The sequence below is a fragment of the Halichoerus grypus genome, chromosome 7 (genome assembly GCF_964656455.1).
Source record: "Halichoerus grypus chromosome 7, mHalGry1.hap1.1, whole genome shotgun sequence".
NCBI lineage: Eukaryota > Metazoa > Chordata > Mammalia > Carnivora > Phocidae > Halichoerus > Halichoerus grypus.
This window is the reverse complement of record NC_135718.1, coordinates 25,701,962-25,728,534: the sequence shown is the minus strand read 5'-3', so window position 1 is coordinate 25,728,534 and position 26,573 is coordinate 25,701,962. Positions and strand designations below refer to the sequence as shown.

Sequence of the window (26,573 nt, the reverse complement as noted above, 5' to 3'; positions counted from 1 at the left end):
TGCCCTTTAAGGGTTGGTTGGTTTCAGAATTTTACATTTAAAAGACTACATTATCACTATACATGAATTAAGTATTAATATATGTAGTATACATGGTATATATAATGTATAGGTTTATTTATAAAATTATACACATGATATGCTTATTAAATATGCTTATTAAAAACACCTCGGGGCGCCTGGCTGGCTCAGTCAGTGGAGCATGCGACTCTTGATCTCAGGGTTGTGAGTCTGAGTCCCACATTGTGTGTAGAGATTACCAAATAAATAAATAAATAAATAAATAAAAAACATCTCTACCTTCCTCATGTCTGCCTCAGGAAAGAGTTTAAATTACCTTGTAATCTCAAAGTATATGAATGAGGTATGTAAAGGGTCAGGAAAAGCTGATTTTAAATATTTTATTTATGTTAGAACACATACACAATCGCATGCACGAGCAGGAGCAGAGGGAGAGGGACAAGTAGACTCCTCCGAGCTCCATCCCACAACCCTGAGATCAATGACCTGAGCCAAAATCAAGAGTCAGCCGCTTAACTGACTGAGCCACCCAGGCGCCCCAGGAGGAGCTGATTTTACTTTTTTTTAAAGATTTTATTTATTTATTTCAGAGAGAGAGATGGCGAGAGCAGGAACACAAGCAGGGGCAGTGGAAGAAGGAGAAGGAGGCTTCCCGCTGAGCAGGGAGCCCGACATGGGGCTTGACCCCAGGACTCCGGGATCATGACCTGAGCCGAAGGCAGACACTTAAGGACTGAGCCACCCATGTGCCCCAAGGAGCTGATTTTAAACATCACCAGCAAAATACTCTACATGGAGAGTATAAGATATGGCTTCACCAAGTATACTTTTATAAAACACCTTGCAGAATGAAATGCCATGTGCAGGATGCAACCTAGAAATGCCCAGACCCATCTGCAGATACCTGAGGAAATTCTAACTCCTGACGTGACCAGAAAGAAAAGCAGCTTTTCCTTCTCTCACAGTAAATAGGTTCCTTCACTCAAATTCTCCTGGACCTCTCCTGAACCCCTCAGTGTTCTCTCTTGAAACAACAAGAGTGGAAGTGGGAGTGGAGGGGAAACAGGAGGTACAAAGACTGAAAACAGTAAGAAATCTGTACCAAAGTACTTCGAAGAAATATTGCATTCTGCTCTTACTCTGTGAGAAAATGAAGAAGTATCTAATCTTGGAGCTGTGTATGTTTCCTTTTTAATTTTAAAATAATTCCAGGGACGCTTGGGTGGCTCAGTCGCTTAAGCATCTCTGCCTTTGGCTCAGGTCATGATCCCAGGGGCCTGGGATGGAGCCCTGCATCGGGCTCCCTGCTCAACGGGGAGCCTGTTTTTCCCCCTGCCTGCCACTCCCCCTGCTTGTGCTCTCTCTGACAAATAAATAAGTAAAATATTTTAAAAACTATAAAATAAAATAATTCCAGACATGAGGCGCCTGGGTGGCTGAGCTGGTTAAGCAGCTGACTCTTGGTTTCAGCTCAGGTCGTGATCTCAGGGTTGTAGGATCAAGCCCCACAGAGGGCTCCGTGCTCAGCACAGAGTCTGCTCGAGACTCTCTCACCCTCTCTCACCTCCTCTGCTCCTCCCCCCAGCTTGTGGGCACACTCTTCTCACTCACTCCCACATAGAAACAAACAAACAAACAAATAAAATCTTCAGAAATAATTCCAGACTTACAGAAAAGTCGGGGAAATAGTACGTTCAATATATTCTTCATCTAGCTTCCCTTAATATTCAGATCTTACATAACCATAGTACAATGATCAAAACTAAGAAATTAACATTGGTACAATTCTATTAACTAAACTATTAAATTCTATTAATTCTATTCTAAATTAAATTCTATTAACTAAACTACAGATTTTAAAAATCCTTCAAGGAATTTTAAAGCTTTCCTCATTATTCCCTGTTGATTTAATTTAAATAATGGTCACATATATGTACATTTTTTAGATTATCTAGTGCTCTGGTTATGATTTGGATCACATTCAGGTGTGACCTATGGCCTTACCCCTTACTAACTGTATGAACTTGGGCAAGTTATGTAACCTCTGTTCCTCAGTTTCTTCACCTATAAAACAGAGGTAACAATACCTACCCTCAGGGTTCTATGGAGGAGATAAAATGGCATATAATCACTTAGTCATGTGCACACAGTAACTACTCTAGCTGCTATTATCATTAGAGCTAAAAGGACAAATGAAATACTGGATATTCTTGCCTATGAACAGACAGGAAAAACTGTACTAAGACCTATGTTCTGGCTGAAAATTACTGGTGATTATATTTGACATATACCAACACAAAGTCCATTGTCCCTGTCCATTTCATTATAAATAGGCTTGTTATTCATTTCCATGATTTGCAAATCTATTTTCCCCTTTCTTACTTACATCTTTGACTACATATTTCTCAAGATTTTCAACTGTCTTTTCCTTAAGGGAGCCCTAGAGGAAGAAAAAAAAAAGAACAAAATCAGTTTTTTAACAGTTTATAAGAAAAATTATGTCTACTATCAACCCAAATGCATTTAAGTATTTACCAAAATGGAAAAGTAGATAAACTAGAGAGTGCCATGATAAAGCAGCAGATGAGATTTGCTGCGACTCTGCCTCCAAAATGTATTTAAAATATAAAACTATTTTTATTTTAAACTAGAAACCAAAAGGAATTTCATATTTTATTCAGTAAATTTATAGTAAATGTAATATTAACTAGTTAGTGTTATTAGTCAAGCAGAAGGTATTTGGAAAAAAACAGCCCATAATCATCCTCAAAGAGTAGGGTTAAGTATAATGTTAACACTAAAATCTCTTCTAAGTTTGGGAAATATAAACTGAAATAAAAGCTAGAAGCCAAGCACTATCACTAAGGAAAGATCAGCATTACTTCTGAAAGCAGGACAGCCAAAGACAGGAACACAAATATTTTAGAGAGCTGTCACTAGGGGGCAAATCCATTTTTTATTTTATTTTTTTAAATAGAGGAAAAATTCTGCTCTATTTGCACTTGAAAAGTAAACGTCAGACCATAAAACACACGCCACAGAGTGAACAGGTGAAGCAGAGGCTCCTAGGTACCTTGTAATGAACCCAGTCGACAGCATCTCTTACATCCTGGAACATACTTCGGTAAGACATGAAGAGGTCCCCATCTTTAAATCCTGTTTCACAGCTATACAAAGATGAAAAGAACATGACAGGGAATCCAAAAGAGGGTAAATAAGATGAACATCAAACACTGCCCCGGGGACCCAAAGATTCCATTATCACATGGATAAACACTGTGGCTAATTAGGAAAATAATTACTCCCTAGTGAAAATCCATTTTGACCACTGGACAGGACTATAGTGTTCAATGGAATACAGTAATTGTGAACAAATATAAAGTGATAGAATAATATACTGAAGTGGAAGCTAAAAGGTCAGTTCCAAAAATATCATGTTCTTTTATTCATCACTTTTAAGAAACAGGTTCCCATCAAAGAAACATTTAAAACTTAAAATTGGTAATTTAGGTTCTCTTCATCCTGACTTTTCTGACGTCGTCTCTAGGTACAAAGGTTTGGCCTATTTTCTATTTAGCTTAGTGACTTGGTGCTCCACCAGATTTAGTGCCTTGAAGTAGATAAGGCCTAGAGAGGATAAGAAATTAGCAAACTCTGACACACATGGCTGAACTTCCAGCAGTGGTTATACAATTCCCCCTAAAAAAGGAGAGGATAACTTGTTCAAGACTTAAACACAATTTTACTTCAGGGAGGATAAACCATATTTACTCCTCAATCAAATCTCACTGGGCCTGGGAATAAAACTAAACTACCACACCTGAATGGCTCCTGGGCAGCTGCTGTGAAATGAGTTGGGGGTTTCAGTGTAATTCTGCTTGGACAGATAATCATCACACAAACCTCCCACTCAGTTGTCACAATTAGCACCTCTGCTGGCCGTCTTCATTCCCAGGAGAAGCCAATCAGAAGTGGTCCCTTCCAAACATGGCTGCAGCACACTGGCAAGGAGAGGGGCCGAGTGGGAGGTGAGAGCCTGCATGGAGCTGCTGGTGCTGTCCCATCTCTTGGGCTGGCAATGTGGCATCTCTCACTAGCACTAAATTCACTTCAGAAAAGCAGAAAAGACCTACAATGGCCAGTTCTCTAAAACCCTGTACATTAATTTTAAAAAATCAATCGGAAAAAGAAAATTATACCATATACATACCTGGTATATCTAGGACAATTAGTAAAAAAATCTACAAGGCAGGCCAACAGGTAGGTCTCTGAAAAATGAAGAATAGATATTCATAAGCTATAAGTGAGATAATTCAAACTTATTTCATTATCTCCCTTGAGCAAAGACAAATGATCATGAAAAGAAGGGAAAGCATCCGTAATAAATGAGCACAGAATGAGTCTACCTGGTAGATTGAATAGTGTGTTCAGAATGTAAAATCTTTCAGTGTCATCTCGTTGGATAAATTTATTTGGATACTGCTCTCTAGTTTCTGGTCTGAAAGAAAAAACTTTAAATTAACTGATATTCAAGAAATGAACATTGTAATAGCTATCAGAAATTTCATCATTTAAAAATTCATTCAAGTATGTTGGTGGCTACATTCAAGGAAGGGTTCTAAATATTACACATGAGTAGCTACAAAGATAAACAAGCTCAGGTTCCAGCCCTTAAAAAGTTCTCAGTCTGGTAAGGGAGGTGAGTCACATACACAAACAATTATCACCAGGTTAAAAAAAAAAAAAAATCACAACTGCCTCAAGAAAGGTGCAGAGAGCTATGAGAAAATGGAGGAAGAGGGGACCATTTCAACTAAAGGGGTAGAAAAAAAGTGAATGTGGGAGTGAGGAAAGGGAAATCTAGCAAGAATGAAAAAGGGGGCATAGGAGCTGGTCCTTAAAGGCTCGGTAGACCAATTCAAATACTAGTCCAACTGGAGAAGAGTGAGGGGAGCAGAGGAAAATAAAGCTAGAAAGATGAATTGAGGCAGATCATGCTATTGTTATTTTTCATTCAGGGGCAACAGAGTGCCACTGATAGGCTTCGGGGTTTTTTTGGGTTTTTTTGTTTGTGTTTGGTTGGTTTTTGCCACTGACGGTTTTTAAGCAAAGGGATAAAACCTTCAGAGCTGAATTATAAAAATATGCAACTAGTAACAGTTTTAGGATAAAAAGAAGAAAGAAATGTGATTATGTTGCAAAAATGGCTACAAATTCTCCCTATGCATTGTAATGTGTGACTTTGTACTTCCTCTGATTAAGAGGCTCAGTCTATTTCTCCATCCTCAAATACAGGCTTGAGTAGCAGCAACTAGGTATCCAAGCAGAGGCTTGGAAAACACTTGCATATTGGGGCTTGCCTACTCTTGCTGCACTGCACCTCTGAGACTACTGAGTGAATGAGTGACATAACCTGCTGGAAGATAAAAGACTACATACAGGAATGAGGCACCCCAGCCACAGGCTGCCAAATGCCAGACATGTGAGTGAGGCCATGCCAGACCAGCAGAACAACCCCAGAACTGCCCAGATGACTCTCAGAATTTTGAGCTAAATAAAATGGTCACTGTTTTAAGCCACTAAGTTTTGAAGTAATTTATTATGCAGTAAAAGCTAACTGACACAAAGGACTGGGAAATCAGTTAAGTGGTTATTGTAGTCTTCCAGATGAGAGCAGGTGGGGTCTGTCCTAGAGTGGTGGCCCAGGAAATTAAAGGGAAGCGTTAATCATGAGAGACTGCCAAGGCCAAGACCAGGCAACTGACTGGCTGTGGCAGATGAGGGACATGAGAGTCAAAGATGATGATGCTCACACGAAGGTGTCCCTGAGAGGGTGGTGGTACCCTTAATAGCAATATGAAAACTGGATAAGAAGTAGATCTAAGAGGAATTCTATTTTGGATACATTAAGTTCAAAGTAAACAGATTTTTATAGGCAATTAGTAATAAAGGTCAAGAACTTAAAACAGAGATTCAGACTTCAGAAAGAACTGGGGTCATCTACACACAGGTAACAGATGAAGTCATGAAGACTGTTACAGTAGATGAGGCCACTTGCAGTTCAGAGGAAAAAAAGAAGACAGAACAGACCCATGGAGGACATTTAGGGTTAAAAGGAAAACCAGCAAAACAGATAAAAGTTGTTAGAGATGCCCAAGAACCCTGGAGAGTGAAATGAAACACTCGAAGAAGAGGAAGGGGATAGAATTAATAAAAATAGTACAGAGAAACCCAAAAGAAGAAAAACTAAAATATAAAAAGGCACAATTCTCAGGGCGCCTGGCTGGTTCAGTAGGTGGAGCGTGCGACTCTGGATCTTGGGGTTGTGAGTTTGAGCCCCACACTGGGTATAGAGCATGCTTAAAAATAAAATATTTAAAAAATGCACAGTTCTCACAATGAATATACAGAGATTAAGTACTCTGAATAAAGGACATCAAATTTAAAGTTCCTATCAGAGTAATCTGGGTAAATTCCTACTTGGGTCTGTTAACTACCAATGGCATAGACTCTAGTTAGGAAGAGAAAATCATATTAGCTCCCGGTCTTAGTCACCTTCTGAAATAAGAGTTCCCAATAAGGAATAACTACGTAGAATATCTCATTTTCTAGCCTTCTAAGGTTTTCTGTAATGAAAATTAAGGTGGAAGGGAATAGTAATGATGTGCTTTCCTCAGTCAGGTTTAGTAAGATGACACTGTCTCCTTAGATAGACTTTCCTATTCCCTCATTGTTAAAGAGTAATTCTTTTACATAAGGATAGTTAACAGTTATTAGGCAATTAGAATCAAACTGACTTACAAATTTAGTTAGCAATGACATTTTGTTTAAATTAAGAGCCAAATAAGGCTAGGGGCGCCTGGGTGGCTCAGTCGTTGAGCGTCTGCCTTCAGCTCAGGTCGTGATCCCAGGGTCCTGGGATCGAGTCCCACATCGGGCTCCCAGCTCAGGGGGAAGCCTGCTTCTCCCTCTCCCACTCCCCCTGCTTGGGTTCCCTCTCTCACTGTGTCTCTCTCTGTCAAATAAATAAATAAAATCTGAAAAAAAAAAAAAAAAAGGTCAAATCAGGCTAGCATATATTTAAAATAAAAATTAAGAAGGAAGGAATGCTAGACTTGGAAGTTGGGAGGAAAACAGTAACAGTACAGAATACTGCTAACTTTCTGTGACTTGCAGAATAAAGATTTGATCTCAATATTATCCTACTCTAAAACTTTAAAGGTCTTTGCCATTGTCCAAAAAAGAGGCCCCAACTCACTGGCAAGGCACGTAAGGTTATGCCTGATGTGGCCCTAACCTCCCTTCCAGCCTTGTCCACCAGTATTGCTTCAATAGCTCACTTTCCCTCTCCCTCCATCCTCAATCTCTCCTTTTCCACAGGCTTTTCCTTTTGACTCTGAAGACTGTACAGCATGTGTTGTCTGAATGATTCTGCATTACCCGTAAATGGCTTATTTTTGAAACACTACTAAATGTACTTCCAAAGGAGCTATTTGGAAACTTTATTGGTTTATTTGAGGAAAGAAAGAAGGTCTGTGGATCTTGAGTTAGTAAATCTAATTGCAGTACTAATTTATAGAACTTCCCTTCCTTTTCTTCTAGAACTACCCCTTCCCCGTAACACAAAAACCCCTTTTCAGACATTAATAAATAGAACCTCGGTTTATCTTCATTGGAATTTTGAGTTATGGTACAATATCCACATATAAAATAGCTTAGGTTGCTAGCATTATTTGCAATAGCTTTACATTCTACTCCTGTCTCCTGATATTCATGAATCTTGAACAAACCCCTCCCTCATGAGAGGAACAGTGAAAGAAAGGCAGATATAATCACAGGCCTGCCCAGATGTGTCAAGATGGGGTATTTACTTCACACTGTTCTATGTATACTTGGAAATCTTCGAGTTGGAAAGTCTTATATCAGATGCTTCACTTCCAAATAGGGCATTGCTGTGACCTCAGATTTAAAGGATACTCTGGTACAGTTAGTTTGTGCTTATCACAAAAAGTATTTACCAAAAAGATACTGTCTCTTTAGAAGTTTCAATGTGGACCATGTGGTTTTTACTACTTTGCCTTTGAGAATAACATATAGAAGAGTTATGAGAGACTGACACATAATCTATTTTGGTTTTAAAAGTTGCTCCGTCCCTGAGGCTCCTGGGTGGCTCAGTCGTTAAGCATCTGCCTTCGGCTCAGGTCATGATCCCAGGGTCCTGGGATCGAGTCCCGCATCCTGCTCCGCGGGAAGCCTGCTGCTCCCTCTCCCAGTCCCCCTGCTTGTGTCCCCTCTCTCTCGCTGTGTCTCTCTCTCTGTCAAATAAATAAATAGAATCTTTAAGAAAAAAAAAAAAAGAGTTGCTCCGTCCCTAATGCAGTGTCAGTAGTAAATTAGGTAGTGAATAGTGGAGAAAATGTACAACTGTAAAGCCACGACGACAGAAAGTATCAAATTGTGGTATTGTGATTTTTAAGGAAAAAATTGGGATGTTTCACCAAAACAGTAGACACTAAATTTTATCTGCTGTTTACTAGGGTGGAAAGTCCAAATTAGTGAGAATAGTGGAAATATTCTGATTATTAAAATAAAGCTTACTCTTACTTGTTTTAAATATTATCACCCTTATTCATTTTTAACCCATGTTTTTAAAAATTTTAATCACATGACCAAATATCTGAAGCTATTCATTAGATTAAAAAATATGTTAGCTATTAAAAATCTTAGCATTTACACTGTTGTAGTTTCAAATTTTTCAAAGCACTTTTATATACATACCTCTTCTGAGCAGCTACCTGAGAACTGTATTAAAAAGGAGAAAATAAAAATCTTAGAATTTCAAATAAGTCAAAGCTACTACAGTTCTTTTTGGGCAAGTTTCAAGATTAGCTTTGTTGGATGCTGTATAATTAGAAACCACTTAATTTACACAAAATGCAAATGCTAACTATATTTATAAGTCAGTTTGGGTCCTAACTACCTGATAAATAATTGTTAAGTATCCTTATGCAAAGAATTGCTCTTTAATGATGAGGGAACAGGAAAGTATATTACATCTGGGGAGACAGGTGATCTTCATATTGTTTCACTATAAAAACACTAGGAAGAGGCTAAAGGTTCTATGTACTCACCCTCTTATGAAGTTAAATCCATGTGCACAGACCAAAAGGTTTCCATAGGCATCAACTTTCAAAAGATTTCCATATAGTGTATCAAAAACAAGTCCCCTATGTGAAAATGAAGACATCAACAGTAATATAAAAATAATACAGGCAACAATCTTATGTAGTGTTATTACTTAGTCATTATAAACCAGTGCCATCTTATTCAAGCTTTATGACAACTCAAGCATATCCCCAAACAATATAATCCTGGAGGCTGGAGTGAATAAAATCTTAAAAACTAAACCCAGAGCAAATAAAAAGTATTTACTCTGTCTAAATAATCACAACTGTTTTCTGTAAGGAGTAAGAGCTTAAACAAGGTATGAACTATAATTCCTCTTAATACAGTGGTTCCATTCTAAAAGAGTCTTTTACTTGGACAAATGAGCTGGCTTATATTTTCCTCTAACAGATGCTATATATGGGACATATAATGATGGCATCTCAAATACCATTTTCTTAATCTTAAATCTTCTCTATCAAATCCAAAAATGCAAACTGCCAAGAGGGCTCCTGATGACCAAGTGAAGTGTATTAGTAAAGCAGGTAACTGCTCTCCAAGAGCAAAAGGTAGGAGTATCTGTGATTACTGCCCGTCAAGTTTTAATCATCTTTCTTCTTTCCCATAAATAGATCTTCAGTAACAATAACTAAGCTCAATTCAAGAAGAGAAAAGATACGGTGTACATGAAAAGTCCATGGTAATTTTAGAATCAACATCAACCAAAAAAACAACCAGAAACAAACCAAAGAATCTTTTTTGGTTCTTTTCTTTGAGGGTGGGCATGGTCAGAGATACATTTGGAATTATTAATTTGGGGGATAGAGGGAAGGATTTTAATCCAAAAAAATCTTGAAAAATTACCTGGTAGGGAATGTAGAATCATAAGCAAAGCTGAGCAGTTCCTGAGGGTAGCCAATAGAAACTAATCTCTCCACAGTTAGCTCAAAGCCAAGGGACTCATACTCCGGGGACTTGTACACTGTACAAAAACAGAGGTTCTCATTATAATAACAGTCAATGAAAATAAGGACAAATGAGTGAATTTCTACTCTTTCCCAAGTCTTCCCTCTTCCTAAATATGCCATTTTCTTCTCGTCCCTCAAACTCCACGTTTTGTAGTGCCCCGAATAGCCACAGAACTCAACTGTTAGTCTGTGGAAACAGGTCATATTTTCATAGGAGCAAGAGCAACAAGATGCATTATCAGACATTTCAGAATAAGTCTCTCATTTCTTAGGAAAACTTAATATTTTTCCCTTTATCTGTTCTTTCATGCCCACAATCTCAAGGCAGAAAAAGGAACTATGCACAGCTGTGACATTAACCAGGTAGAGAGGTCTATATATGTTGAAGGCTTCACTGATGTGTACAATTGGTGTAGGAATCCTTCAAAATGAGCTTTAAAAAAAAAACCAATTTTTACAATCCCTATTTGGCTTGGTAGTTGCTTTATACTCCTTCTCTAATCAGCATATAATTCTATTTATCAGGATTAACTTGTTTTCTTATCAGCGCTAACAATAATATAAAGCCATCAAATTTGCATTTTAAGTTATTGCTGCAATATCAACCATAAAAAGACATGTCTGGGACAATTAGGAAAATCTGGATGTGTACCGGGAATTAGATATTAAAGAATTATGACTGGGGGTAGGGAGAGGGAGAATTGGAGGAAGGTGATCAAAAGGTACAAAGTTCAGTTATAAGATAAATAAGTACTAGGGATGTAATGGACAATATGAGGACTTTAGCTAACACCACTCAGGAATGTTAAGAGAGTAAATCCTAAGAGTTCTCATCACAAGGAGAAAAAAAATTTTTTTCCCTTTATTCTTTCTTTTCTTTTTATTTTACGTATATCAAAAGATGGATGTTAGCCAAAGCTATTATGGTAATCATTTTCCAATACATGTAAATCAAACCACCATGCTGTATGCCTTATTTTTTTGTATGCCTTAAACTTATACAGTGATATATGTCAATTATTTCTGAATAAAACTGGAAATACACATTTAAAAAAGAATTAGGACTCATTTTATGAGATGTGATTATAGAAGGATGGGTATATGCAAGTGTATGTATAAAATATATATATATCCTTACCTACCAAAAAAGCCTACTGAGTTTGTTACAGGTGAAATAAAGTGGATTTTTTAATATGGGGGTTTCTTTCTACTATTATGTATCTTTGAAATATTCTATAATAAAAAAACTTTTTAGAATCATCACTGCAGTTCAGCATAAAGAAAATGTTGCTCCTTTAAATAGGTTTCCTCCAAATGCATTATTTAGGTAAGCATCTTTCATTCACTGTCTAGGAGTGGGTGAGCTGTATTAAAAAGACAAATAAAAAATAAAAAGACCTTCAATCTTGCTAAATGCCAAATGAGGCAAAAAAAATCCATTCATTTTTATCTCACAATAATGCAGTTGTTGTTGTTGTTATTATATTACTGTTCTTCTATCCACAATTAATAGTCTATGGCTCAAACTGATTTTTCACTGCAATTAGTCTGCCAACCCAAATTAGTGCTAATATGTTAATGAGTACTATTCAACTTTTCCTTGCCAAAAGCAATCTTTTAGAATATTTCTGGAACTACATAAAAGAAACCAATAATACTGGTCACCTCCACAGAAGGGACCTGAGTAGCTAAGAGATGGGGAAGGAAGTATACTTTCGTGTATCTTCTGTACTTTTACAACTTGTAACATATTCATGTATATATCTGTTATTTTTAAATTAAGTTGTAATGTTAAAAAAGCAGGGTGAGCTTTCAGAATCTTTTAATAAATATTTGTCGTATTTAAAAAGCCTAAAATTTTTAAGGCCCTTTAGGAGAATGAGGTGCTTGAGTCTCATCTCCTCAGAACAACGCCAAAAGTAGCTGTCATTTCTTTGTCATCTCAGGGGTAAAAATAATCTAATGCTAATGCTACACTAATATTCTCAAAACCAGCCATATATTTTCTCTGTTCAATTCCATACCCATCATCACCCTCTCCCACCAAAAAAAAAAACCCCAAACGAACAAACAAACAAACAAAAAAACCCCTTTTGGAATCCAGGAGTGTGGAATTCTTAAATCTAAATGATGTACACTGTGGTAAAGGAAGTGCTTGTATGTTCATACATACTAAAAGAATAAGAGCTGGTGTATTATAATAAAACCAGGAAAGTAGTATTGACTGGTGTCAATCTGAATTATTCTGAGAATATAAAATAATCTCTCTCACCCAACACTGTGCTTCCACTCCAACTGAGAGTAAATCTCTTTTAACAAAATTTCCATAAAACAAAAACTTTCTCAATCCTAACAAAGCCCCATTTATTTCAAACAATATTTAATGAAATAAAATTCCAGTATAGTTAAACAATTTGGATAATCCACTGACATTCATTCTTATAGGATTTGGCCCATACAAAATATTTTCAATTATTAATTTTTTTCAGAAGAATAATTTGCTGGATACACCTTAAGAATGGGAGTAAAAAAACCCAAACAAACCTTAATCAGCCCCACCCAAGCTCACCCCTAAATGAGCCATTTTCCCTAGAGATCAGGTAATTATAGTGATGGAGTAATGGTGATTAAAACCTGTGTTTTTGAGACATTTTGGATTGAAACCCAAATCTAATCCCCATTTTGCCAGCACAAACCCTAAAACAGCAGAAAATAAAACACTATACACTTGCCACATTTATCTTTATTCCAGGACAGAACTTCCCAAGTGTTCAACTGAAGTGACTTTCTAAATTCCACCTACAGAAATAAATACTTTAAATTTCTTTTTACCCAAAGAGTTTAGGGTACTTTCTAAAAATACAATCTATTTTCCCCATTTGCTGACCTGAAGTTACACAGCAAGTACAAATGTAAACTTAAACCAGAATTTAGGGCTCCCTGAGTCTCATCCAAAGCTCTTTGTGGAGGGATATACTACCACTGTTAAAAATGAATGTCTAGATTACACAGGCCACCAAAACTTAAGCCTAGGTGTGGAAACACACTACCCTCCCTCCAGTTTCTTTCACCTAGTTCAAAATAAACTGCTCTAGTCACAGGTGGGAATGGATTTAGCAAAGAGAGTTCAAGTTCCACTTTGACAACACTATCTATTTCACTAAGCCCTATATTAATCAGTTAGACCTACAAGCTATTGACATTTTCTCACAAGCTTCTCGGATAATCATTTCAGTAACACGAATTCCCAGGTCATTAAGTCATCCGCTAGAGCACTATACAGTACCAGCAGGGCTGGAGAAGCAGAACCGTAGCTGCACAGATCACAAGTTTAGATGTTTTGTTCTAAGTGTCCCTTGGGAATGAACTGAATAGTCACACTTTGTTCTGACCTGCTAGCAAAAATGACTAGTCCCAAAGCCTACAAAGTATCACCATTCCTTGAAAAATAAATAAATAAAAGCAAAATTCCTTTTTTTAATTACCAGGCCCTTCAAAGTCAGCCTTGATACCTGTGGGGAACCATATGCATCACCTCCGACTGTATGGCTCTAGGCCTCTCCACAGCTGCAAAGGCTCTAATTTCAATTTCTCTTGCAAAACTGGCAAGTAAATGATAACTTCAAGCTCAATTCTTACAACTGACTTTCCAAAACACAGCCAAAATAGGTTCAGAGTAAGCATAACCTCACACATTCACTGCTTATTTCTTCTTCAAAAAAGTCCTCAGGCCTAACCTAATTTACCCAATGTTCAAAGACAAAGGAAGAAGTTATTTCAAGGGCCAGAGTCCAAAAAAGAGGAGTGCTTCAGCCACCAGAGCAGTACACGGTGTTCTCGGGTTACGTAACTAGACTATAAAGAGAACCACCAAAGCTTTGAAAGCTGAAGCTACTGAGAGCACTTAAAAGATATTCTTTACTCCATAATCTGTAAGGAAAACACAGTTCTCCAAAAAATATCAACTATGTGTTGTGGGGATGAAAGTTACAGGCTCTGTTTTGAGAAATGTTGTGCATACGAGATAGAACCTATGTTAGAGGAGACCGTCTCTGAAATGAGCCAGAATCTTTCTGCAGGGAAGTCTAAAATTCTCATGCACTTGTTACCTTTGCCACCAAGACACACTGTGTATAGTAGTTTATAGATTTTAGAAAAAGGAAGGGCAAACCTCTACAGAGGTTCCAGCCTAGCAGAGTGTTGCTGCCAAAATGAGAACTCACATGAGGCAGATGCAGATGCAGAGTGTCACTCCAGTCTTGAAGGAGTTACACTGGCTCTCCTGTTAAAAAACAAAACAAAGCAACAAAACAAAACAAAAACAAAAACAAAAACTGGTTTTAAAACTGTTGCGATGGGCTGGAACAGAGAGACACCATTTGGATATTGGTATTTACAGGAGTTACTGCCCTCCTATTTAGAAGCCTCTGACCATCACTAAAATTCGTCTAAATGGCCATAACAAAACAAGGGTATTGAAGATAAGCCTAAGTGTTGTGCATTATTTAAATTTTCTGACACCCTGAGCCTGGAATACAAGCCAAGTCTGATCGTGAAATATTAAGTTAAAAGATAAACAGAAAAATAAATTTATTTTGTCTTAGTTTATTTTCTCTAGCACATTTCAGGTTTATATGACAGAAACTGAATGCAGCTGGTAAACAATATTTAAAATTGAACTACAGTAAGTGAAACAGGCTAAATAAGGATACGAGAATAAACCAGAGCAGTCTCATCTTGCTGTTAAGCACCATGTTCCTAACTACCTAATTCTCTACCCTTCCAACACCTAAATTTGTCATCTTGTTACAGACAAGAACCAACTTCACACTGCTAAAAATCTAACCAGATGTCTAAATGTGGAATAGAAGCAAAACTTTATTTTGATTCTATCAGTGGTATTTGCCCTCAGTAAGCAGGGTCTTACTATTATAGTCAGAGAAACTACCTCGTCTAGTAAAATAACGGACTTGAAGATACATATAAGGTATTGACACTTTTAAGATACACACTATGTTTAACTTCATAGGGAGTCATTTTCCCTAGAGACATTTATTTAGGTTTTTAAAAACACATGGTTTGACTCCTCAAACTTTTTTGTGAAAGGAAGATGGCATTAAATAAAAGAGCAAAAATGACCAAATATAATATCGAAAAGTCCTAAAACATTACAACTAGGAAAAACCACCACCACCAATCATTATGAAAAACAAATATCCAACCCAACAACCCAAGAATAGTTACGTTTTTGTTTTTATGCTGTGAATGTGATTAACATCAACCTTCTCTTATTTAGGTTATGCCATGTTGGTTCTCTGAGACTATAACTAGAAAAGGCAAACTGATTCACATTTTCATTAAGGAGATTTTAAATAAAACTTTACAATTCTCATATAAGCAGCAGAGGACTTTTCCCACTTTTCAAAACTATTTGAAAACCCTAACACAATAACACAGACATAGTAAAAACTTCTATCTCTAATCCAAGAGATCACAAATGATCCTAAAAAGATATTGAGAATTTCTAAAAATGATCTTAATTTTAATTTACTTAAAATACAAAAGCTAGATGCCATGCAACACTTTTAGTAATATAAAATAAAACCAACTCCCAAATGGTTAAAGAATGTAAATAAATAAATAAGGGGAATTTGGAAGACTGCCAATTTCAGTTCACTGCAAAAGCAAAATTAAATGGTAAGCAAGAGATTTGTTTAAAAAATTATTACTATTTTAAAATAAAATGAAAAAACATACAATGTTATATTAGTGTCAGGTGCACAACAGATATATTACGCAGTGCTCACCATGATAAATGTAGTTTCCATTCAGAAAGTATGGTTTTCGATTCAAAACAGAAAAACTGAAAATTTGAGACAACTTGAAAAATCCTCCTTAACCAAAGGAGCTGCCTGTAATTTTAAAATTCAAACAGCTATTATGTAATTTTCTTCACCAAAATAAGAACAGATCATCACACTCAAATGCTTTTACTAAAACAAAAACGCCTGTACTAAAGTTGCAGTAAAGTAACAAACACTTGGATGCCTACTGTGTACCAGCTACTAGATGCTAAGAACAAAAAACAACCCATGGTCAGTGGCTTGAAGGAGCTCAAAGGGTACTACAGGGATATACGATTAGATATTTATAATAAATTTTAGAGGATCAATTCCATAATGTGACTAGAGAGGTACAGAGGAACAGAAAAAGGGCCAATTAACCCAGCCCAGGAAGTCTTCTTAAAAACTATGTATGATTTATTCAACCTTAAACAGATAGTTCATTTTTATAGCCAATATCTCAAGGTACTTTAAAGTTCACCAGACAGACTTTCTGAGATTCAGATTCAGGTAATATGTTCCAAACATCTCTATCAGTGTCCAATTATTATGCAAAATGGGCTAAGCATTGGTGCGTGTCTTGCCTAAAGGGGGAAGTAGCTACTTAGCTACTCATACTCAGCTACCCTATGGGAACTAGAGCCAAAAGTTGCCAATTGTGTGATAACAGCCAGCCTAAATTTTTACTTCTAGCTCTCAATTTTTAACTCAATTTAAAAAACCAACAAACTCTATTTGAGCCAACTATCGTCTGTGGTCTGAACTGGGTCCGTGGGCCACCAGTGTGCAAAGTCTAGCGTAGACTTTAGGTCATATACTTCCACATAAGTTTTCCCACCTAATTGAAATGTTTTGACTATCCTCCTCAGAGTCTTGAAGTAAACAGAATTTACGTACTTACTGAATTGTAAATCCAGATGGAAGTAAATTCATTCTTCAATAACCACAGAGTATCCTAGATAATCCTGTTATTCTATTCATCTCAAAGAAAAATTGAGAGGGTGGATAAAAAAAAACTTAGGAAATAAAAGAATCTTTATGCAGTCACTTAATGTGGTCCCCTACCACAGTGCCATAACAATTAGGACAGAACAACTGTAATTACCTGAATTTGATTCCTTCGTATGACTGTCAAACCAAACATATGTTCCCAAAGACTGAAAGAATAAGAATCACCTCATGATCTGTCTAGGTAACCCCCACTATTAGAGTTCCCTGACCTAGCAGGATTTTATATACAAGGTTTAACCTTAAATCTTCATTATACAGCTTGACTCCAGGATAAAGCAAACATTCAGAGAATGTATATGCAGAAAAAAGATGATGGATCAAAAGTAATTATGTTACTCTTTTTAAATTAAAAAAAATTTTTTAAAGATTTATTTATTATTTGAGAGAGAGAGAGGGTGCCCGTGCACAAACAGGGGGAGGGGCAGAGGGAGAGAGAATCTCCAGCAGACACCACGCTGAGCCCATTGTGGGGCTCAATCTCACCACCCTGAGATCAAGACCTGAGCCATAATCAAGAGTTGGATCTTAACCGACTGAGTCACCCAGGCGCCCCTTAAATTTTCAAAAAATTTTAATTCCAATGTAGTTGATATTAAGACTCTTTTTTTTTTAAAGATTTTTATTTATTTATTTGACAGAGAGAGACACAGGTAGAGAGGGAACACAAGCAGGGGGAGTGGGAGAGGGAGAAGCAGGCTTCCCACAGAGCAGGGAGCCCGATGTGGGGCTCGATCCCACGACCCTGGGATGATGACCTGAGCCAAAGGCAAATGCTTAATGACTGAGCCACCCAGGTGCCCCTGATGTTAAGACTCTTAAAACAACTTCATCCTTGTTGAAAAGAGCAGGCAATGTTTTTTTAAAAAATAAGATTTTAAGTAATTTTCCTAATGTAACTAGTACATGACACTTATTCCAAAAAATAATCTGGTTTACATTTGAATGCTTTTATGACTGGTAATGAAAAGATCATAAACACTGATAAGTGATTATTTCTATCACTCACCTTGTAATGGAGGAGATGGAATTGGATTTTATTAAGCAATCTTTTAAATTTCCTAATGATCTAGGAACCAACCACATATTATTGCAATTCAGAGAGATGAATTTAAAATCAGTGAAAACCCTAACTGGGAGGCTGAAATGACATAAAAGGAATCAAAGCTTGGAAATTAAGTGCAGACCCATATATGTATAATAGGGATGCCTAAAAGTAATATATAGCTAATATATAAAATATATATAAAATATAAATATATATCTAAAAATGATAGTCTTGAGGGTATTTATCTCAACTAATATAAAAAGCTTTTATTCACAAGTAATATAATGCACTGGAGTATTATTTCTTTTAAAATTCTTTCCTAACACAGACCACCTCAAAAGCATGCTTGGTTTGTAGAAACAGTCCTTCGTTTTCTGAGCTTGTTAGTATAAGAAATCCTTAAGTTTAAGAAAAAGCAGTTAAGAATACCTAAAAATAAAGATATCTCAAATGAAAATGAAGAATAAAAAATCTTTACATTTAAATGCCTTTTTAAAAAAATCACTTCATTGGCGTTTTGTCAGTTTCCTCTATGGAGTTTTGTTGTTTTTTAAAGTAGGCTCCACTTCCAACGTGGGGCTTGAACTCAAAACCCTGAGATCAAGAGTTGCAGACTCTATCAACTGAGCCAGTCAGGAACCCCCTCTATCTAGTTTTTTAATTTAATTTTATTAAGAATATATTTTTTTAAGATTTTATTTATCCATCTGACAGAGAGAGACACAGCAAGAGAGGGAACACAAGCAGGGGGAATGGGAGAGGGAGAAGCAGGCTTCCCGTTGAGCAGGGAGCCCAATGCGGGGCTCGATCCCAGGACTCTGGGATTATGACCTGAGCCGAAGACAGACACTTAACGAGCCACCCAGGTACCCCAAGAATATTTTTTAATTATACACAAAAATACAGAGAATATTAAATGAGGTGCTTTAAAACTATCACCCAAGCTTTAACAATTATCAGTATTTTGGATTTTTTTTTTAAAGATCTTATTTATTTATTTGACAGAGAGCACAGGCACAAGCGGGGGAAGGGACAGGCAGAGGGAGAAGCAGGCTCCCTGCTGAGCAGGGAGCCCTATGCAGAGCTCAATCCCAGGACTCTGGGATCATGATCTGAACCAAAGGCAGACACTTAAAAGAGCGACTGAGCCACCCAGGCGCCCCAGTATTTTGGATTCTTGTTTCATTTATCTTTCCTAATCTTTTCTCTTCCAATTTAATAACTTTTATCAGATCAAAAGTTTTTAAACACATCTTTCATAGAATATTGAAATAGCACAATTATACACAAGTTATCATATACATGCACATACAAAATTATTAACTAGTTTGGGTCATCTTTTAACTACTGCTTAAATATCCTTCCCACTTAGAGGGCAATGCCATACTAGAACGGTCTTTTATCAGCAGTCAGTTATAATAAGAGCCTTCCAAATTAAGTATTGCTCAGAAATCTTTTAACTATATTAATGCTGTCAATTTTACAGTCTTTTTTTTTTTTAAGATTTTATTTATTTGAGAGAGAGACAGGGAGAGACAGCACAAGCAGGGGGGTAGAAAGAGCACAAGCGGGGGGTGGAGAGAGGGAGAAGCAGGCTCCCCACTGAGCAGGGAGCCCGATGTGGGGCTCCATCTTAAGACCCCGGGATCATGACCTAAGCCGAAGGCAGATGCTTAACCGACTGAGTCACCCAGGCACCCCAATCTTACAGTCTTGATGAGAAAACCGTTCTACCAAAAGCACTGCTCTTTTGGTATGAAAGTACTGATTAGTATTATCATATATTAATACTCGTAGGAAATCAAAGTTAACACGTAAGGTGGTATGTTGGGCCAAAGAAAACAAGAGTGTAAACATGGGAGAAGAATTTTAAACTGGGCATGCCATCAACAATAGCTTTAAAAAAAATAGCTTAGTTCAGTTACACAAAACAAACTAATAAAGAAGGCAAAGTATTTTTACCTAAGGCTCAGTAGATTTATTCCAAAATAACTTCTAAGTTCTCTCTCTCTAAAAGACAACTACACCAAAACAGAACAAACAAAAAAACAATTGTGAAATGAAAATAATCAAGTTACATTATGAGATGTGACATAAAATAATGCCTTTTATTTTCCCCACCCCCTCCCCAAATAATGTCTTTTAAAAGCAAACATAATAGAACTTACTCATCCAACTGAGCTTTCTCCCATTCAAAATAATCACTCCCAAGTCAATATATATTTATTCCAATAATGCAACCATTACTCAGAACAAGTTTAAAATTCTTTCAAAATTACTTTCAGAGTCTATAGCACATTGTTCTAGATATCCTCCCTGGTAGGACATTTTTCGTGAACAGATGGATGAATTTAATTTAAAGGGAAGAAAAACAAGGCACCTGGCTCACTCACTCAGTAGAGCATGCAATTCTTAATCTTAGGGTTGTGAGTTCGAATCCCACACTGAGCATGGAGCCTACTTAAAAAAACAAACAAAAATCATTCCAAAATAAAGGGGGGGAAAGTTATTCAGAGCAACGAGTGAATAAAAGGGCAAATCAAAGTGGATTAAAAAACAGGTGACTACTTAATGAAGCAATGAAGCAGGTTTTCTTGTCTTTATAAACTGGCTATGAAAACAATTCCAAAAGAATTCCTAAAATGTCCAAGAAATGACAGCAAAAGGGCACCTGGCTAGCTCAGTCGGTACAGCATGAGAACTCTTGATCTCAGGGTTGTGAGTTCAAGTCCCACGCTAGGTGTAAAGATTACTTAAAAATAAAATCTTAAAAAAGAAAGAAAGAGAAAGAAGAGAAAGAGAAAGAGAGAAAGAAAGGAAAGAAAGAAAAAAGAAAGAAAGAAAGAAAGAAAGAAAAAGAAAGAAAGAAAAAGAAAGAAAGAAAAGAAAGAAAGAAAGAAAAGAAAGAGAAATGACAGCAATACTGGAGTAAGTTTTCCCTAATAAGGTGACTATATGAAGGATATCTATTTGGAAGCATATTTTATTACAGGCTTTCTTTTATAAATAGTCTTTTGACCCATGTTATATGTGTTTAATTTTGCAAGGCATCTCAAATCCCTTTTGGAGATTTACATAAAAGTATATTTTATTGCTTTACAGTCAATACTATAAATAAAGAACCCTCCAGTTACGCAAACCCATTCAATCATAGGCTCTATAGAGTTCAGCTTATTCTGAATGGATCCTTGATACTTATCACTGATTGTACTCTAGTACTAAATTATCAATTTTCATCTTCACAATTCTTCTTTCTGAGTTGAGGACAAACATAGCGGAACTTACTCATCCAAATGAGCTTTCTCCCATTCAAAATAATCACTCCCTGAGGCATTACGCCTTGCACAATACATACTGGTTAGATTTTTATTTTGTTTGTGGGTGTTTTGTCATTTATTTTTATTAATAATTTTATCAACCACAATCCTAGTTTTTTCTTTTCTGTTTTGGGAGGTGTTTCTTCTTTTTATCGATTACCCTAGTTTCTCTGTTCAAACACTCAACTTATCCCCTTACTCTATTGTTTCAGAAAAACAAACAAAAACCCAGTTTAAAAGTCCCTTTAGAAAAAAAAAAGATCACTAAGAGGGATAATGAACACATTTACTTATCAAATGACAATTATTTTTATATTCTTTTAATCTTCTACTTCATACATTTGATCCATTCACAAAGTGATAAATCCCTCAAGAATAAGTCAGAGGATATAAACAGGTTAATAATTTTCAATGACTTAGAGGTGCTCATTCCCTAACACAAAAATCTCTTGTATAGAGACAATCTGTTTGGGAGAATGTAGAGTAAGGTAATGTACAAGTTCTACTACATTTTTCTAGAAGGATGCCCTGAGTATTCTCTCATAATGTGGGACAATGAGAATTTCTCTGGCTTTTCTGAGATAGGTTATCTTCCTTAGTTTATACCAAAAACTTTTCAGGAAACTTTAACAGACACTGTTGTCACACTAAGAACTTCAACAGATATATCCAGTTTATACACTAGCCACAGTTAAGTTCCATTCAGCTAATGTTCCATATTAAATTAATTCATTACTGTTACAAGGAGCCTCAACTTTCTTTAAGAAGAAATGCTGAAGCACAACACAAACGTTTACATTGTCATATATTTTATTTTTAAGAAGTGCCATCTGGTGCATATATGGTCAAATGATTTTTTACAAGGATGCCAAGACCATTCAGGGAGACCATTCTCAACACCACTGGCAAGACTGGATATCCACATGCAAGAGAATGAAGCTGGATCCTTACCTTAGCCCACATATAAAAATTAACTCAAAATGGACCAAAGATCTAAACATAAGGGCTAAAACTATAAAACTCTTAGAAGAAAACGTAGGAGAAAATCTTTGTTATATTGGTTTTGATAATGATTTCTTGCAACAGCAAAATCACAGCCAACGAGAAAAAATAGATGGATTGGACTTCATAAAAATTAAAAACTTTTCTGCATCAAAAGACACTATCAAGAATGAAAAGGCAACCCACAGAATGATAAACAATATTTGCAAGTTATATACTTGATAAGAGATTAATATCCAAAATATTTAAAGAGCTCCTATAACTCAACAAACCAAACAATCCAATTAAGAAATGGACAAAGAACTAAGATAGCCATTTCTCCAAATAAGATATACCACACAAACGGCTACTAAGCATATGAAGGTGCTCAACATCACCAGCCACTAGGGAAATGTAAATCAAAAGCACAATGAGATACAACCTCACACCGATTAAAATGACTATTATCAAAACAACAACAAAAATCTGAAAATAACAAGTGTTGTCAAGGATGTGGACAAATTGGAACCCTCATGCACTGCTAGTGGAAATGTAAAATGGTACAGCCACGATGGAAAACAGTTCAGGTTTTCTAAAAAAGTTGAACATATAATTACTATAAGATTCACCAGTTCCATTCCAGGGTATATACCCAGAAGAAATGAAAACAAAGACTCAAACAGATACTTGAATACCAATGTTCCCAGTAGCATTATTCAAAATAGCCAAAAGGTGGAAGCAACCCAAATATCCACAGATGGATGACAGATATACAAAATGTCATATGTACATATAATGGAATATTATTCAGCCTTAGTAAGGAATAAAATTCTGATATATGCTAGAACATGGACAAAACTTCAAACATTATACTAAGAGATATAAGCCAGAACCAAAAGGACAAATATTATGATTCCACTCATATGAAATATCTAGAATAGGTAAATTCACAGAAAAAAGTAAATTAGAAGTTATAGGGGCTGAGGTGAAGAGGTGATGGGAAGTTACTGATGAATGGGTACAGTTTCTGTTTGGGATGATGAAAAAGTTGTGGAAATGGATAGTGGTGAGGGTTGCACAACATTGTAGATGTACTTAATGCCACTAATTATACATTTAAAATAAATAAAACAGTAAATTTTATGTATATTTACCACAATTTTAAAAAGGGAGGGGAAAAGATACTCTACCTGGTTTGAGAGGTCTTCGGTGACAGCATAATAATAATATACAATATATAATACTTCTTACTTTAGATTGTGTTTTCTCCTTTAAATGCTGTTAATGCCAGTAAGTTTCGTGAACATATACAATAGCTGACAGAAACATGATCCGAGTGCCCTGGACTTTCGTCCAAGTAAATACACCATGCAAAAAAGCATTCATTTAAATCTCGAGTTGACTCAATTCCAAAAACAGTAAAACAAGACCATCCAGTGCATCTACTATGCATGACAGGATAAGATGACAGATCAAAGGTCCCGAGATACTCCTGCTAGTAGCAAGATAATCCCCTGATTTAGCAAGAACTAGTTTCTCTTAATTTCTTCCCTGGTACTATTTTAATAACTTTATTCTATCTTCTCTCTCCACTTTAAGTTTATTAATGCAAAATGCTTAGGTTTGAGATAACTGGATTTCATCCCTGGTGGCTAGTGATACGGCCTGGAAGGAGAGGATGGCAGAAAAATTCAAAAGGGGAGTCTAACATATATTTTCAATTCCTCCCAAGATTTAAAAAAAAAACGTACAATTTTATAATTCTAACAACATCTGGAATAGAGTATTTACACAGTACTCTTGAGGCTTCATTCCCCTATGATTACGTCTAAAAAATAAACAAAAGAAAAACTGTGTTAAACTTTCTGTATTCTAAGGATGAGGATTATATTCAAATGCAAGACAAAGATGCATTTGCCCTAGAGAGGATTTCAATTTTTGAAAAAAACAAACAAAAAAACAACAAAGGATAATTTTGCTTATTTATGAGCTTTTTCTCTTGATTTCTCATTCAGAGGTTAACAAATAATTTCTGATCCTGTAACAGCTAGGAGCAGTGTAAGAAATGGAACTGATCTGGGTTTGCATTCCAGCTATGAATCTTCAGTCAGTTGCTAGCTATGTACAAGTTTTTTTACCTCTTGACTTGGTGAACTATTTGTAAAATGGAGGTAGTAATCTCCACCTCAGTGGGCTACTGTGAGGATTAAATGGTACACTGTACATAAAATACATTTTCTAGCACATATAGTACATGCTTAATAAATGTTCTTTTCCTCCTGACAATTTCTCAGAAAAATGAGAAGGACTGGACACTGACCATGACACCCACTGGTATTACTTGGTAACAGAAATAAGGAACTGATTGTTGGACTTACCAAAATGGCTCAGAACCTTAAAGGTGTTAAAGCCAGAAAAAAATTGGAATGTGTCTCTTTCTGGATCTTTGAGCTCAAGAGGGGGCAATAAAAAGAAAGAAAAAGGCAGGCATGATGGAAAAAAGAAAAGTCAAGGTGATTTAAATGAACCAATTCATAGGGGCACCTGGCTGGCTCAGTCGTTAGAGCATGTGATCTCAGGATTGTGAGTCTGAGCCCCACACTGGGTGTGGAGCTTACAAAACAAAACAATAAATGAACCAACTTAGAAATAATACATTTTCATAATCCTAAACCAAGAGTCACTCTATATCTGTGAAGGGCATTAAGTAAATATTAACAAACCCTCTCCCCACCCTACTCTCCCTTGGGGTAAAGACTTCTGAAAATTTAACAATTATACATATATAATTTTGATGTTAATTCCATGGAACTTACTGCATGTTTAAGTCTTTCACGCAACCGCAAAGGTCAACTACTTTTCACTTAAAAGAGTTTATTGTTTCAAAAAAATAGTTCCCCTTGCACTTATTAGAAGCTTATCAGTGATACCTTTGTCATAAAGAAAAAATTTTAAATTTATATAAGGACCATTTCTCAGAAATCCATTCCGTCACCATGATCCTGTTGAGAAATAACCCTTCACTAAAAACAGTAATTTCTATGGAAACATAATCTGATGCCAAATACCTTGACATTAAAAATCTATTCAGAAAAGAAGTTCAACTTTCTATTAAGTTCATGATCATCTGCAATATTTAAAAAAGAAAATTCAAAAACGAAAGAGTGATGAAAGGTTCCACTGCCATCTGTCCAGCATTCCAGGTTTTTCTACAATATACAGGAACATAAATGAGTTTAAGGTTGATATTTTTTTCCTTATTCCTTGGATTTTCCCTTAACAACTCCAGTCCAGTATATCACTACTTGGTATCACCAGTTACAGCAAGAGAACTACTTTCATTGCATTCATCATTTTATATACATTATTTCATTTAAACCTTATACCAGTAGTTTATTGCCCACCCCACCACCCCCTGACATACACACCCTTTTTTTTTTTTTATTATTCTGAGACTCAGAGAGGTTAAGCAACATGCTGGTAGCCAAGAGCTAGTACAAGGTAGAGCTGGGATCCAAACCAAGGTCAATCACACTCAGAGGGTTCTGCTTTTTCTATAGCCTCACAGCCTCTAAGGTAGAGATAAAAATAAGACTGGGCCTAAAAAACTCAGAGTGTATGGGACTTAACCTTCAAAACAGAAATAGATTATTCTGGCTTTTTTCCTCTTAACTCACGTTTTAGATCCAGATTATTCTTAGCAGCTATTGGCTAACATTTGCTTGTTAAAGAAACCACATTTTGAAGATTAGCAGTCTGTCAGATCCTGAACTACAATCATGAGGAGGTGATTTAAGTACTTTATATCACTCACTGAATCAGAAAAGAATTTCTCATTTGAAACCTCAGCAACAAATTTCTCGATATAATATTATAAAACTAAGTAACAATACGGAGAGCAATGGAAACCACAGGTCTGTTTACACCTATTTGCCACTTGAAGAATGAACAAGCACTAAACCACCTAAAACATCAATTCTCCCTTTGTTTTTCATTTTCACTCTACTGTCCACTGTAACAATAAATTCAGCAATATAACATTTTTAGCAGTCCTCTATACAAACAAAACCAAAGAAACAAAATTAACAAATAGTACAGATTATTCCCTTCATTTTGCAGAGAGGAAGTAGCTGGGTTAAAAACAACTTTCTTGCTCTTTCACAAGTCCAAAGACCTAATCTTAGGTGGACTTTCAAGATTTTTTTGGATTGATTTGTCCTGG

General features: G+C 36.2%; 1 protein-coding gene across 8 annotated transcripts in view; it reads right to left on the bottom strand.

Annotated features, from left to right (window-relative positions):
- NT5C2 (5'-nucleotidase, cytosolic II) overlaps nt 1–26,573 on the bottom strand; it is a 132,808-nt gene that overhangs the window by 7,343 nt on the left and 98,892 nt on the right. For 6 of the 8 annotated variants that reach the window (XM_078077161.1, XM_036111527.2, XM_078077162.1 and 3 more), the window contains 7 exons: nt 10,051–10,168; nt 9,153–9,248; nt 8,800–8,823; nt 4,428–4,519; nt 4,232–4,289; nt 3,095–3,188; nt 2,408–2,461 (listed from right to left, as the gene is read on the bottom strand). In XM_078077161.1, coding sequence (XP_077933287.1) covers nt 2,408–2,461; nt 3,095–3,188; nt 4,232–4,289; nt 4,428–4,519; nt 8,800–8,823; nt 9,153–9,248; nt 10,051–10,168 — 536 coding nt within the window. Of the gene's footprint in view, nt 1–2,407; nt 2,462–3,094; nt 3,189–3,924; nt 4,065–4,231; nt 4,290–4,427; nt 4,520–8,799; nt 8,824–9,152; nt 9,249–10,050; nt 10,169–26,573 lie in introns of those variants that run through there. The other 2 variants (XM_036111528.2, XM_078077166.1) reach the window with 2 other exon arrangements.